General features: G+C 40.2%; 1 protein-coding gene across 1 annotated transcript in view; it reads right to left on the reverse strand.

The window, feature by feature from the left end:
* The window catches only part of prdm1a (PR domain containing 1a, with ZNF domain), a 17806-nt gene extending 8499 nt beyond the window's left edge, over positions 1–9307 (reverse strand). The window contains exons 1-4 of the mRNA XM_042490340.2: positions 9076–9307; positions 5616–5957; positions 2547–2666; positions 798–1050 (exon numbers count right to left, since the gene is read on the reverse strand). Coding sequence (XP_042346274.2) covers positions 798–1050; positions 2547–2666; positions 5616–5957; positions 9076–9303 — 943 coding nt within the window. The 5' untranslated portion in view covers positions 9304–9307. The remainder of the gene's footprint in view (positions 1–797; positions 1051–2546; positions 2667–5615; positions 5958–9075) is intronic.
* Positions 9308–16486: the final 7179 nt, after the last annotated feature.

Here is a 16486-nt window from a genome sequence, read left to right on the forward strand (position 1 = left end):
TTCTCATTTCAGATTTTAGCTTAAAGCAGAGATGCTTCATTTGTTTTGTTTTTGGGGGGCACTTTTGCAAAAAGACAGGAGACCAGGGGCCAGTCGGTAGGTAGTAGGACATCTCCAGGTTTTTACGATGTTTGTAGGACTTTAGAATATTTAGAAACTTTTAGGGAGTTTCTAGAACTTTAGGACATTTCAAACATTTTCAAGATGTCTCTGGAAAATGTATGGGGGGGCCGATGTATGTTTTGGGTTAATACAGTTATTTAAAGACTAACAGAAAAATAGTAAAACACTTCTATTTGAGGACGGAGACTTTTCTCACATAAAAAGGTCACAGAAGACACACCGTCATGCAAACAGTCTCTGCTGCTTTTATTGAGGTTGAGCAAGGTTGTGTGTGTGTGTGTGAGCTTTCATGTTAAAAGCGGGTCTTTAAGTGTGTAAGACTGTGGCATTAGGGGCCATATCCCCCTGTCTGTGTAATTACACTGTCACTGGTGCACACACACACACACACACACACACAAATACAGCGATGGCACTGACAGAGATGAAAGGTTGTTGGTCTTGTATTTTTGTGTGTATGTATGTGTGTGTGTGTAAGATAATGACAGGCTAACATTCAGAGAGGAAGGAGACATACACTCAAAAACACTGAGAGGCTTTAAGAGCGGCGACAGGACACACTCAAGACACACCTACATCGTCTATTGATTTTTTTATGACAGCAGCTCAGAGCATCACACATTTAATAAAAAACACCCTGCTCTTTCACAATAAAAGCTTGCCCATTGACTTACTGAGTTTCTGCATCATCAGCTCTCCGGACGGCGGGTAGTGGAGACGTCGGGCGAAGTCGTGGCAATACCAGACAAGCAGCTCAGCGCCGGCTGGGACGGGCTTCACCGTGTAGAAGTAAATTTCCATGCCGTTCTGACATGCTGCCAAGTTCTGCTCCGCCACCGAGTGTGCCGGGTTCACGTACCGCATCCAATTAGAGCGAGTCTCGTCCAGGCCGTCGACGAAGTGATGGAACTCCCTGCCTTCGTAGATCTGAAGCCAAGGAGAGGAGACAGGAAATATTAGAAAAAAACTGAGTAAGATTATAACATTGTTTAAACGTTAACATTTATTGTGGTTGATTTGATTTGGTAACAATGACATTTTTATTTTTCAAATAAAAGTTTTGTTGATTTTTCTTGTGCACTCCCTAAACATGTGTAAATAAGAAAATTATGCTGATAATGAAGAAAATGACCAACTAAAAGTGCAAAGCAATGGGTTACTAATAAACTAAACTTAAGTTAAACTAAGTTTAGCTTAAGTTTATCAACTTAAACTTAAGTTCTAAATAACTGCAGAAAATAGTGAAAAATAGTCAGTCAAATTATAATTTATAAAATAAGAAATAATAACAGATGAGACAGAAGTTTTAACAAAATTAAATGAGTTCATTCAGTCGGAATAAAAGCAACAAAAGCAATTTTTCTGGAACAAAATCCGTAAAATGTAAAATTATATCTTTTTGTCCCTCCCTTTCTTCCCCTGAATGAATATACTGACAAACTGAGCAAATTAGAAGCGAGAAACAGTGACTAAAAACTTTGGGTAAACACCCAAAACTTAGTGACTCAATTAGAGTCCATAGCCTCAATTAGTACATAGCTAAGAGAAAAATGCAAAATAGTAGCAAAATTCAGTAAATAAATGTAAACAAACATAAACAAAAATAAGAGTTTGCTTTAATAACTACAATAAATAACAAACAACAAGAATAAGTTTGATTAACTTACCAAATAAAAAGTAATAAATAATGAACTAATTGACTAACTAAGACTGATTTTAGCCAGTTTTAATGTAAATCTCACTACATCTTTTCTTATCTGTTGTTCCGTCCCTCCATCCCCTCGTTCCTCACCGTGTCTGCACCCTCAGATGGACGGGCAGAGACAGACGTGTGTCCCGGAGGAGTAGATCTTCTTTTATATTGAAAAGGGAAAGGAAGGACAAACTCATTTTCTGCCTCCCCCCCCCTCTCTCTCTCTTTCACTCTCTCTCTCGCTCACTTGTTTCTCTCGGCTCAGTTCGTGTGTGTGTGTGTGTGTGTGTGTGTGTGAGAAAGTGAGATATGAGCATGAATGGAACACCTTTCTGATTGAGCATCTTGCTTGTGGTTTGCAGCGCAGTGACTCTTTCTTTTCAAACACACATACACACACTCACATGTGTGTGGGCGGCGGTCAGGTAGGTGGTGTGTGAGCGTGTGTGTGTGAGCCTGTGTGTTCGCTCTCGCTCAGACAGTTACTGGTAGTGATGGAGCATGTTCTGCCGAACAGAGTGTGTGCGGGCTTACAGGAACCGTGGCGTGACATGTTATTTGTGCGAAGGTGACATCATATCCCCGTCGCTCTGTCTCATTAAAAACAGCGAGCCCAGTTTCCTGTTCCACTGACTGACTTTAGACGTGTGTGACATCACAGGAAGGGGTCCCTCCGGCTTCTGAGGAAGTGTATTTGTGTGTGTGTTTTCCTTTGCGTGTGTGTACTCACTCTCCAAAAGTACTTGCGGTTGGCATCTTTGGGGACGCTGTCGGCCGTGTAGATCTCACCCACCAGGGGACCAAAGCGAGTTCCTTTGGGGATGTACTCCCTGCTGCACACGCCGACCACCTGCACCAACATGCACACGCACACACACACGTGCGCACACACAGGCACACACACACATACACACACACACACACACACACACAAAAAGTCAGAGAGGACTTTGAAGTGGATTGTGTGTTCGTTAAGTCTGAGGATCTTTAAATTTTATTCAAAATGTTTTGTCGCCTTTAACATCTTGAAACGCCAGATTGTAACTTGTTGAACTTTTTGCATGTGAACTTGTTTTTGACCAGGTAGCTTGCCATAGTGTTGGAGTGTGTGTCTGTGTGTGTGTGTGTGTGTGTGTGTGTGTTTGTGCATGTTTTCATGCACATCCATTAGTGAAATACGTCCTTAAGTCTAATTAAGTTGTATTGTTTGGACAAATAGAGACTCACACACACTATCAACCAGCTGTCAACACAGAGGATGATTGATGAACTAACTTCACACTTCACTTCATTCGGAGTGTGAGTTGATGTGTGTGTGTGTGTGTGTGGTCGGAGAAAAACTGTAAAATCTCATCTTTCAATTCTCTTTTTCTTCTCTCGTCAGACCTCTACTCGTTGCCACATCAAACTAAAACTCTGCCACTTCAGACGCTTCATAAGGGAAGATACTCAAAAGAAAAAATAAATCTTTTGTTTCTCGCCTGATTCAATCAAAGAGCCAAAAAAAGGGTAGAAGAAGAGGAGGAGGAGGAGGAAGAGAGGAGAAAAGAGAGGGATTATGTGGCGACGAGATGTCAGGCTCCAGCCGTGGATGGCAGAGAAACACACACACATTTTCTTCACGCATAACCCACACAAACAGACGTCTTTCCCAAACCCCCGGTGACACGGGAAATCCCCTCTTCCCCTTTTTCCCTCCAAAGGGCCAGACAGTGTTTTCTGACTTATTAACAGACTTTTACAATGCTCTCTCTCCTTCTTTGAACCAAAAACTCAATCTCCTTTGATCAGAGTTCCTGTCCACAGCCTTTCTCTTCTTCCAGTCCAGATAAATATTAGCTGATAGCATATCTCTTTCTCTCTCTGCATCTTGCCTCAGTTTCCCGTTGATAAGAACCCTGATGAGAAAATCTATGTGATCACGCCACTTTTAGTTTACAGAGGAACTCACAAAGTGTGAGAATTGCTAAAGTCGTGAGCCTTTGACCTGCAATCATGGCACTTTTTTTAAAAATCAAAAAACACGTCAGAGATCTTCCCCTGCAGCAGGAGATTCACTGACTTTTTTTTACCAGGAAGCCTCAAGTCTATGATGACCTCAAACTCTGTAATAGATGGAATATGATCATTTCAAAGTTTCTTCTGTGCTCTTTTTTATTTGTTTTCATATTTCTGTTTTGAGCATTTTTAACCCTTAGGGCCCATTTTAATGTTACACTCACTTGTATCACTCTGCACAAAATACGCTTTTCAAAATCAGGCTAAAAATTGAATTATTTTCAATACACTACATGCAAAGTTTTTTTTTTCGTTTTTTACGCCGAATATGATTAAAATTACGTCAACAGGTGGAAGATAGTCAAAATGACAAATTCAAAGTCAAAAGCCCAGATTGACAACCAGAAATAATACAATGCATGTTTTCAAAAATGTATGCTATTTGCATGAACACAGACAAAATTATTAGAAAAAATAAGAATGAAAAACACTCGAAATGCACCAAACAGTGACTAAGTTAAAAGGTCCTCTGATTTTAAAATGAAAGCTGTTGGAAAATGCAAATTTACAGCTAATGTTTGAACTTTCAGAAGCATAACACCCTCTCTTTTTCACTTTTTTCACATCACCAGAGATTCATTTTGCCTCGGTGCAAAACCTCACTGTTATCCAACCTCAGTTTCAACCTTTGACTTTTTCGCCTCCACTTCAATCAATGACCAGAACTTTATCCGCTCAGGTTTGTCAGAAAGTCACAAGGTTGCTGTTTGATTAGTTGAGAAAGATTTACAGAGCAAATCTTGCAAATGAATTTTTTTTTCTACCTGGTAACAAAGACTGACCAAAACCTATAACTGCAGGGTTGATACAGTTATTGATTATTGGTATAAATCTAAAGAGAACAGTGGAAAACAAATAATGCAACGAGGGTCGGCACAGTAAGCGATGACTTCAGCCTTTTTGGTCAGAAAAACATGCTTTTGTTTGTCACTGCTTGAAAAGTAATGACTTAGTATTGGTAATATTATTTTTCTTGTGTGTATTTGAGTTGTATAAGCTGGAAAACCTTCAAAATACTCTAATCTTAACTGAAATTGTAAACTGGGCTCATGTTTCTTGCTATTTTGCTCCAAGCTCTGTTTATAGACAGAAACTTTCGGGTGTTTTAAGACACCCTGAATGACATAAAGCTTCATTGACCTTACAGGCCACTGCAGATTTGACACGTGAAGCATGTGAAGGGTCCAAGTTCACATTATGTGAAAATTAAACGTCACTGAGCAGCTGAAACATCAGCAGACAGAAGCTGTTTGATGTGCCGTGTTTGTTGAGATGTAGAACTGCGCTCCCTGTCAGCGGCTGCCAGTACTGCAGCTCATCTGAGGACTGAGGCTTAATGAAGCTGAAACACACACACTCACACACACACACGCACACAGATTTGGGATAAAGCCGTCATCATCCCCTCAGATGATGGATGAGTTTTCCTGCGTTGATTCGAGCCGATGAAGTCTCAGTGTACACACAGCTACAGTTACAGTGAGTGTGTACGTGTGTGTGTGAAAACTCTTGCTTCGGGCGTTTCACACACCCACTCACACACACAGATTCCTCTCTGTAATGTGTGTGTGAAGTTTTATGGCGAGACACGACCCCCTCTTCATTACATGACCGACGGCTGACTCACGAGTGTGTGCAGATGGCTTTCTCTGCCTAAGTGTGTGTGAACGATTGTGACTGGAGAGAAAGTTTGTACGTTTGCCAATGTGTGTATGTGTGTGTGTGTGTGTGTGAGTCTGACCTCTTTGCTGTCAGCCGGGTGTTTGAACGCCAGGTTCCGGGGCAGCGACGCCTCAGCTCTGGTTGTCGTCATGATGTCACTGTCTGGCCCCGCCTCCCACGCCGTGTCTTTGACGATGTACGTGCACTTCTCCTCGAACTCAGCCTCCGTCCACCGGGTCATGTCTGCCTCCTCCACGTCCACCGCCGTCTCCATGTCCACATCCGTGCCTGTTGTCGTCTCGGCTCTGTCTGAGCCGCCGCTGGTGGCGGTGGAGGCCATCTTGGCTCCATGGTGTGTGTCGTCCTGCTCCATGGTGTGCGCCCCCTCACTGGTCAACATGGCCGAGCTATGAGAGGTCGCCTGCATCAGAGACACGGGGGGACGGACAAAGAAATACATTTTTTAATTATTAATATTCTTTCATTTAAACATATCCACCAATGACAAAACTGTCGAAATTTAGAAAGATTCAATGGAAAGAAAGAAAGAGACAGAAAGAATAAATTAATAAATTAATATAAGTAGGAAAGAAAGAAAGATCGAACAACTAAGGAAGAATGAAAGACAAAGAACAAAAGAAAGAAAGAAAGAGAAAGAAAGAAAGAGAGAAAGAAAGAAAGAAAGAAAGAAAGAAAGAAAAAGAAAAGATGAAAGAGGGGAAGGAGGACAAAGTGGAAAACAGATTAAGTGAAGAGAGGAGATGTGGGAGGAAAAAAGATAAGAAATAAAAAGAGAGAAAAGGATGAAGACAAATGGAGATAAAAACAGAGAGATGAAGGGATGAAGAGGGGGAGGAGAGGAAGGGCAGTGATTATTATGTAGGGGGGTGACTCAGGGAGGAGGGGGGGTCTGACTAATGCTGCTGTCACACACACACACACACACACACACACACACACACACACACACGGAAACAGACAGGAAACAGTTTGTCTTGTCAGATATTTGGAGAAAACGTGAAGTAATTTGGAAAACAATTAGGGAAGAAAAACCTGCATAAGTCATGGCTAATGGAGAGTTTTAATATAGTGATGATAATATTTTATATTTTGGATTTTATTTGCCAAAAGAAAAAAAAAATCAAAACAAAGTTTAGAAAAAATAAGTTTTACTCTTATTCTTTTTTATTTGATTGATTTTTATCCTCTGCTGTGATAAGAAATATTATGTTTATGTTTCACACCTCACAAATTAATTTCACTGATCGATTTAATTTTGATCTTTTTTATAAACTATCTTTAAAAACCACAAACTGTAAAATGAGTCAGATGGAGAGGAGACTTTGATCACAGAGGTACGAAGAGGAGCTCAATGCGTGTCTCACTCAAAGTGATAAAAGTCCTTTCCTCTTTCATAAATCTGTCATTATATTATGAATTTAGAATCAAACTGATGTTTTTTAAAGTTATATGTTATTAACTAATGATATTTATTTTTTGTAAAATACTTAAATCAAATGTGATACTTTTACACATCAGCTGAAATGCACAGTGAAGATTTTTGTCAAATACACATTTTCTGTGAATTATTGCACATTTTCACTCAGGTTTCTCCATCAGAGTCTCTCTGAAGCAAATTCACTTTTTCTTTGCGCTCTTTTTTTCTGTTTCACTTCTTTTTTTTGGACAATGAAAGTGTAACTCATTATTAGTGTTTGAGGATTATGACGTTAAAATGTGTTTACTCCCTGTGCCCCCCCCTCCTCCTGCCGTCTCTTCCTGGGGTTGAAGACAGAGGAAGGAAACGCTGTCTGTGTCTGAATGAAGCTAAAATTGGAAGCAGAGTGGCACTGCAGCGGAACCGGCAAATCATCCCGACTCCCAGCGTGTGTGTGTGTGTGTTGGTAATGGATGGGGGGACGATGAGGAAGGGAGAGCGCCAAAACTTTTCCATTTGGGGGGCCACAGCAGCACAAACAAAACTTCAAACAGGGATCCCACCCAAGACACAGACACACACACACACAGAGGCAGATATCCACTGAGGGAAAAAACATGCTGCTCATCCCACGCAGGCGAGCGGAAAGCTGCAGAACTTCAGTGACCACACTGAATTTTTGTGCAGCCGCAAGAAAGAAAATTATTTCACATCCAACTGGCTGCAGTCACAGCTAACGACTTTCCCTCAAAACAGCAGCGAGAAACGACACAAAGAGATGAACTCAAGTCAAATCAGCCAAAATTAAAAATAGCATTTTCACAGTTTGCTCTTTTTCCACACACCAAACAGTTTTTGATAACTTTGAGTAGTAAGTTTTGATGCTTTTCATGATCTTTCAGATCACTCTTTAAATTTTCTTGTTCTACACTTGCAAGAAAATGCTGTATGATAAAATACCATGAATCATTTACAAAAAAGCTGATGTTCTTTGCCCTAAACAGTCTGCTTCCACATTTTTTACAGTAAAACTTTTCAAACTGAAGTAAAGCAAATCATTCAAATCACATTCAAATCTCACAAAACCACAGAACCCATTTATCTGAATTGTAAAACTTTTTCCATCAGGAAACTGTAATTTCTCCCCGACAGCGGCTGCAGCTTTCCCCTCAGAGAGCACCAGTTTCTGCCCCATTTGCCTTTTAAATGAGGCTCATCCAAAAATGATGTTTCTCAATATTCCAGCTCTCAGCACAATTCTCTTTTGCATAACAGCTGCAACATCGAGAACTAATAGTGAAACCAAAAAAACCAAGAAACAATTCATCCCTCGCACATTTAGACCAACTGAAAACACAAAAGCTGAGTGTGCATACAGTCACAGGAATTCTAGTTTAGTAAGTCAAGATGAAACTCTGAGAGCTGTTTAACCAACAATCAGGGCAAAATCCGCAATCAAATTTATATCCAAGAAGAGGAAAATCAAATTCACAGTGATGTGAGTGGAAAAAACAACTTGTCCACCTCTGAGTCCAATTATCTTCATAAAAAAATCAAATCTAAACTCTTTAGAGTAAAACAAAGCATTTAATCCCAAACTGAGGTGCTAAAAAATAACTTTAAACTCACTCAAAAGGAAAAACCTCTATGCAGCAGTTACAATAATCTAAAATAATTTTTAAAAAATTAACTAAATAATAATTTTTAAAAAGCAAAAAACCTCTCAGCAGATTGCGTCAGAAACAAAAACTTCTTTGAATTTCCAGCCATAAAATATAACATTATTTACCAACAGTCACTGTGAGATTTGATCCTCTTTTGCAAACACACAAACAAGCATAAAAAAACCAAAAAAAATCTGATTCAAAACAATTTTAAAAGTTGCACAAAAAGTCTTAAAAATTACATTCAATTGACTAGTTTTGTTTCTTTTCAAATTCCACAAAATTTAATACATTTTATTAAATGTAAGTAAAAGTTGAATCAGATACTAAAGGAGCTCAAATCTATTGTGAAAAGGTAAAAAGTTTTTTTCTTCTGGTTTTTGTTTTTAATGTAAAAGTGTAAAAGTCAGCGGGTGTCTCGCGCTCTCCGGACTCACCGTGTAACTTTGGTCCCATCCACACATAGGGACGACCGGTCGGATCCTCTCTATGAGTGTGTCTGAGGAGTGTGTGTGTGTGTGGGACAGGTGCAGTTCTCCCCCTCTGTCCGTCCGTCCCGCTCCGCGCGCTGGTACTCCCGTGTGTCCAAGTGTGTATGTGTGTGTGAGTGTGTATGATCCACTCCGTGTCCTGCGTTCAAATGTCTCACAGTGACCGACATCCATCTGACTACACTGGAGAGAGGACCGCCTCTCTGTCTCCACAGACCACGCCCACACGACCCTCCTCCTCGTAGCCCCGCCCACAGCACTACCCCCTTTACACACACACACACACACACACACACACGCACACACACACACTTCTTTTCTTTATAGGGACGAAACAGCAGGCGCTTTCACCTGAGGCCACGAGCTCCACACACACACGCACACACACACACACACACACACACACACACACACACACACTGGCAACACAACTTTTTCTGCATAAAAAATAAAGTTGTCTTTCAATGATGAAGGTGTGTGTGTGTGTGTATGTGTATGTGTATGTGTGTTTTCCTGGGGAAACTGGGAGAGGGACGTCCTGTGACAGTGACTCAATCAACACACACACACACCCTCTGCCTGTAGGGGGCAGGACTGATCTGCCCTTGTCTCCTTTATTTTTAACTCTCTCTCTCTTATCTTTCTTTCTGACATCCTTTAGCGCGCTCCCCCTCTCTCCCAGTTTCTCCCTCTCTATCCTTTCTCTCTCTCTCTCTCTCTCTCTCTGTTTTTTACCTTCTCTTTAAAGTGACTTTAATATTTTTTTCTGGTGCAGAACAAACATCCTCCATCCTTGAACCAAACAACACAATATCAGAAAATAAAAATAATCACAAATCTTCCTTAATGGAAGTCTTTTGTTTTTTTTAAGACTTACCTCTTAAATCATATCTGTTTTGCAGAAGGCACGGTCAGTCCACTTTGAGGTGAAATCATTCCTCTTCTCTCTGGACGGAGATATAGGCTTTCAGTTCAGTTCAATTTTCTTTTGTTCCATGTGCAATCAACCTAATAAACTTGCACAGTTCTTAAGTGCACTGTTTTTTTTGTGGCACTTTAAGACTTTTAGAGATTGTAAATGACTGAGCCCACTCCTTTTATTGACATTTTAACTTTTACTGTTGATCAGAATTGCTTTTAACCCTTTAACAGTCACACTAAGAAATACCTTAGACCTTAGAATATGTTAACGAAATGCATCAATTTATTAAGAAAAAAAACATTTCCTTGTATAATACATTGTAAAAAGTGCAAAAGTCATTGTAATATAATAAAAAATTGGGGGTAACATCATACTATAAACATATAATAATAATTAAGAAAAAATTAATACATGCAAATAAAAATAAATCCTGTGGAAAAAAAATGTGTGAAGAATTTACCATTACATAAAATTGGCAATGTTATATAATAAAAATCTGAAAATACAATTCACTCAATAAAATAAACAAAAAGAAATTAAATACATATAATAAATATTTAGAATAAAAAACAACACAAATATATGGTATAAAAAAACAAACAGTTGGTGCAGTATAATAAAAGTAGTACTGAACAGCATTACAATCTAATCGTAATAATAAAATGCATTGTATATAAACATCTGTATGAAATTAAATTGGATTTTTACCAAGTTTTTAGTGAAATAATTTGATCACAAAAAAATACAGTGCGGTTGCAATGCCTGTTAAGGGGTTAACCAAGTATGGTTGTGTATTGCTATAATGTGGCCGTTTATGTATTTTTAAATGTTTTGTCTTGCTGCAGATCAAATTTACCTTTAAGGGAAAATGAAAGCTCTGAAATGAACTGATTATTCCAAAAGTGGATAAAAAGGCTCAGCCAGAATATCGTCTATTCTGTGAGCGAGCACATGCTGTGTAACTTAATTCCAGCCTTTTGATTTAAATTGAAGTTTGTTTTATTAGCTGACCACATGTGGATATGTGTGTTTTTAAATATGTGAACGGAGGAGAAATGAAAGAAACAATAAGAAAGTTTGACTACAGTGTGATGTTGTAAGAATATTTATGAATATATTCTCTAATGCCTCATAGGGGTCCTGAGAGTTACTGCAAGGTAACTGTCTGAGCAGCCCGTTCTCACTCTGAACTTGTCACATAAGCCACCTTCCGGGTCCACCTGGAAGGTGGTGCCAGATGAGTTTGTGCTCGAACAAAACTGGTGGCGTTGTTATTATATGCTGGTGGACGGCATTGGATGCGTCCACATGCAATGCACATGGGCGACAGAACACAGCTGGACGGAAACAGTCACGTGTGCATGAAACGCTATAGGACAGCATACGGTAATATAAAGTGCGTGAGTGCGCTTATATGGTGGGCAGGTGGGGAGGTGGATGGATCTCACAAGCAACCGACTTTCCTGCAGAAGTCTGGAATTCGCTTCCTGTGTGGATGTGAGGTTTGTTTCTGCTACGTACCATGTAGTGTAAACCTAACGCAGAAGGAAACCTAAAACGTCAAAAGTAGACGCAGAAAGTCAGTGCCAGAGCGGCACCATGTGATGAGTTGGGATGAGAATGTGCTGGTAATTTTGGTGGTACAGACCACTAGATTCTAGGTACTGTGACATCCCTAGCATGCAGTTAGTGGGAAAAAGTAGTGCAGTCCCACAAAACAAATAACGAACCTTTGGTTAACAATATGAAGCACCATGTTTGGAGGAGAAATATATCTGTACATTATTCCAACAATAACAGCCCTACTTTGAAATTCAGAGGTAGAAGCATCATTTTTTAAGCTTTTATTCTTCTCATAGTTCCCGCAAAGTCCAAATTATCAAAGAGAAGATGAATAAAGCCATAAGTGGGACATTTTTAGAGGAATCTGTTGGCATCTACCAGGGGTGGACTGTCCAGCAGGACAATGATCTGGAACATATAGTGTGAAGGAGAATGAGGATGTCTACTGGTTCCATGGATGAACTGGTTAACAACCACACTGAAACATTTGTGGAAGAAACTGAAGATCAAGATTCAGCAGCGGGCCTCTGCAGAATCCTGCAGATTTAAAGGCTGTAAGTGTGGACCAAAATTCGATCTGAGCACTGTGAGAGATTAGATTCTTCATATATGAGACATCTTGAAGCTGGCATCGCAAGCAACGGCTTCTCTACTAAGTATGAAACAGAATTTGGTTAGCATGCTTGATAGTTTTTTCCTGCGTTGTTCTTCTTTATTGCATAGAACATTTTTTTTAAATCTGCATACTTTTATTGAGTTAATATTAATGTCTGGACTAAATTTCATGTGAATAGCTGCATTGAAAATATTTTTAATGACAAAAATGTTGATGCATTACATATACTTATTTCTCTACTGTGTATGTTAAAGTATGGCTAAACCGAAATAAATGTTCAGTTCAACTTAATTCCACAGACACACACAAAAAACAGCTCACAGCTCTCACTCTCTCTGTTATACCAAAAGCTCCCTCGCTCAGTAACACTGGAAATTCCCATCTAATTGTCCCCCGACTCCCTCAATTTACCTCCTACTCATTTGCCTCCCCCTGTCCCCCCTCTCTCCTCCATCCCTTTGATTTCCACACTGTATTTACAGAAATCATTTTCCACACTGACCTCTCAAGTTTTTTCCATCACTTTTCTCTCTCTTTATTCTCTCGACGCCTCCACTATAAAATAAATAAATAACAAAAAATCCTCTTTTTTTCACTTGATTTCCTCTGATTTTCATTCACAACATAAACTTCACAGAAAAAAAAAACAACCCAAAAACAAAAGAACAAATGAAAAAAAATATGATTTTGGAAAAAACAGAAGAGAAATTGGATCATTTTTAAACATTAAAATGGAAAATCAATGAAGCAAGAAACAAGAGTACATTAAATAATCCACTGTAAAAATCTAAATTAAAAAATTAAATAATAAATCTTGCTCATTTTCAGAAACTCTGACTCTGGTAGATGATTTTGTTGTTTTATTAAAAATCAGATGAGTCCAGTTTGAAATGAAGAACGCAATGCAAATTAATCCAAAGCACACTGATTTATTGACAATGGAAACCTTTGAACCTCAGCTGATTCTAATGAGACATTTCTGATCGAATTACAACATATTTATTATTATTCATCTCCTTTTTTTCTATCCCTTCCGAGACACGAGGGTTCTGGTACATTCAACTGGTAATAATTAAAAACATGAATAACGATGTCCTCCAACCAAACGATTTCACATCGTCACACTGCTCCTGACTTTAAATCTCAGCTCAAACAGATTAAAATCTGAGAGAAAAGTTGCATATTAATAATTCTCTTTCCTTTTTTTTTACTGCTGTGAAAACCGTCAAACTGGGGAAAAAAAAGAATCTGCGAGATATTATCGACAGATCAACATTCATCAGCCTTCAGAGAGCTTAACGAGTCTCCGTCTGTTTGTGTTTTTTTCTTTCTCTAATGAAGAACGATGATCAGGAAAAGAAAACAAGCAACAGGAAGAAGAGAAGAAGAGAGAGAGACACGGGACCTCCCTCTCTCTCTCCCTCTGGTGACAGAGGGTCTGACCACATCACTCGCTGCCTACTGCTTCCTGCCAGCAGACGACCCCGACACACACACACACACACACACACACACACACACACGTACACAGACACACACAGCTGCAGATCTGTCCCACAGCTGTCGGACATGTTGATGCTTTGCAACTGAGCAAAACATATCCTCTGCAAAACAACCAGACTGACAGAGAGAGACAGAAAGAGAGAGAGAGGAGATATAACATACTGACGGACGACAAAATGTATGAACCTGCACACACACACACACACACACACACACACACACACACACATCCTGTCACCAAACGTTAGTACTGAAGTTGATTCTCTCTTGATTCTGAAGTCATCAACTACCGCCACTTTTGTGTGATTTTGGCTTAAGAGCCACATATTGCACCGCTGGACGGCATCAGCTGAGAACGCTGCTGGACAGAACCGTTTGCATTGTTATGATACGCTGCAGGACAGCATGGCATCAGGTTGAAATGCTGCCGTTAATGACGTATATGGAGTAAACCCCAGACTGTCATGGGGGAGTCCAGTGTTTGCTTCCCATCTGAATGTGATGGTTTTTTTCTACACCTTAAGAAAAATTCAAAATAAGACATGCACATCCTATAGTGGCTGCTGGATCCAAGATGGACAAATGTAAAGAAGTAGAGATCCACACACCATAAAGCTCCCATTAAATAATTTTATTCTGACGTTTCGAGCCAGAATGCTCTTCCTCAGACTCTCAAGTCTTTATGTCTTTACACTTTTTCTACACCTCACCATGTGCCTCTTTTACCTAACCATCAATGACAGCACGTGCATCCTGTCATAATGTGATAATTATTTTTCCACACCTTACCATGTGCCTCCTTCCCCTAAAACTAACCATCCGTGACTTGTCGCCTAAACCTTACAATCTGTATCAGCATGTTTGTTTGTTGACGTCCCGGTGTTGGTTGCCGTGTGCTTTTCTTGCCTAAACAAAACCAGGTGCAGTGCCAGCCCACCATGTGCATTTGTGCACACCACGGTAGCGGCATCCTGCAATGTCAACTGGAGACGCAGGACGATACCTGGAGCAGAATATCTTAACACAAAAGTCCACTGATGCAACGACTTGGAATGAGAAACTCTTTGTCAGTGGACTTGCACGTCTACATATTATGTTTTAGGTATCCTTCTGCATGTACTGTTGATGTTCTGGGGTGCTGCAGCCAACACTGAGATGTCAACAAAAGCACATGCTTTTAGGACAAAGAGGCACATGGGACATTTGTGTTCCTTTTACTATGCTATTACCAGCAATGTTTCAACATGACGCCATCCAGTGGCATATCATGTGGAGTCAAGTCAAGACAATTTTGGACGCGACAGGTTCCATCCTGGTTTGCCAGCCCGCTGTCCAGCAGTGTACAATTACTCTGCAAACAGTGGCTTTTGGTGTCGGCTTTTGGTGGATATTATCATTGCTAAAGCTGAAGTATTTGATGACATTGGAATGAGAACCGGCTGAAAAAGCATGTGGTTAGGCTTAAGAAAAAACATCAACATCCAGATGAGAAGCAAGCATCCAGGGTTAGTTGGACCAATCCAACACCCTGTCTGCTCACCCAATAGAGACCTTCATGCTTCTTATATTTTGCTGTGTATCATACTGCCCCAAAAGGTGGCTATTGGCATCAGTATCTTACGCTGGAATCACTGACAGAATCATGGTATTTGACCACTTTGTGATAAGAATGGGCTGATAGTTTTATTGGTGATTTCAAGTGTATTCCAAAGAACACTGTTGGATTTGAAGAATCTCAGTCAACTTCAGGACCTCTCTTTGATTTAAATCATTGACTTTCAGGGGGCAGCCTGAGAATATTTTGCAGAGGCATTATGTTTCTCCCAAAATTTAACTTCCCCCACAAAACAGTTTAACTTGAATGTAATTGGTTTGAGACACAGTTGCAGACAAAAACACATTCAGACAGAAAATATCAATGCATTTGCCTCCACCACACCAAAATCAAGCCAATTAGCTGGGGGGTATCTATAGTGGGGGGCAAAGAGAGAGAACCCCCCCCCCCCCCCCACACACACACACAAACTGCTCTGAAGTCACATTAAAATGTGTCTTTTTGTTTCTGTGGTGGATCTGCATGCATGCCTGCAGGAGACACTGAGGAGAGACAAAAGACAGCCCAGAGACCACCTGGGTCTCTGTTAGTTTAACAGAGGGCCTCTATCTCACTCACTCACACACACACACACACACACACACACACACACACACACACACACACACACGCAGACACACTTTCCTCTTACATTAACTTTCTACTCCGCTCGGAAGTTACAGCATCTGAGTTGCATCTGCTAAACGCATTTACATTGCCTGCTCAAGGCGGGAATATTGCACCATTATGCTGCCTCGCCGTTCTGTATATGTAACATCAGACTGCAGAAAGCGAGGGGCAGAGTGGTCTCTCCTCTGAGCCGGGAACGGATGTAGTTACAACTCACTGTCAATATCTGTGAAAAACAAAAACCAGAATAAAGACTTTGTTGCCTGAATATAACTACTTGCAGCGACATCCCATCATGTGCATATGTTGGCATCATGGTAACTGCATCCCTGAGCATTAATAGCAGAGGCAGAAGGATACCTGACATGTAATATGTAGATGCATTAGTACACTGACAAAGCTGCAACATGTGACGAGCTGGTTATTTCTTTCATATTATGGCTTATCCACAAGCCCTCGGCCAATGGCAGCGGGTTTTAACCAGTTTACAGTGATTCCTTTAATGGCTGTCACTAGGAGACTCTGGAGA

This window comes from Plectropomus leopardus, chromosome 11 (genome assembly GCF_026936395.1).
Source record: "Plectropomus leopardus strain MGB_pleo_1.0 chromosome 11, ASM2693639v1, whole genome shotgun sequence".
NCBI classification, from domain to species: Eukaryota; Metazoa; Chordata; class Actinopteri; order Perciformes; family Serranidae; genus Plectropomus; species Plectropomus leopardus.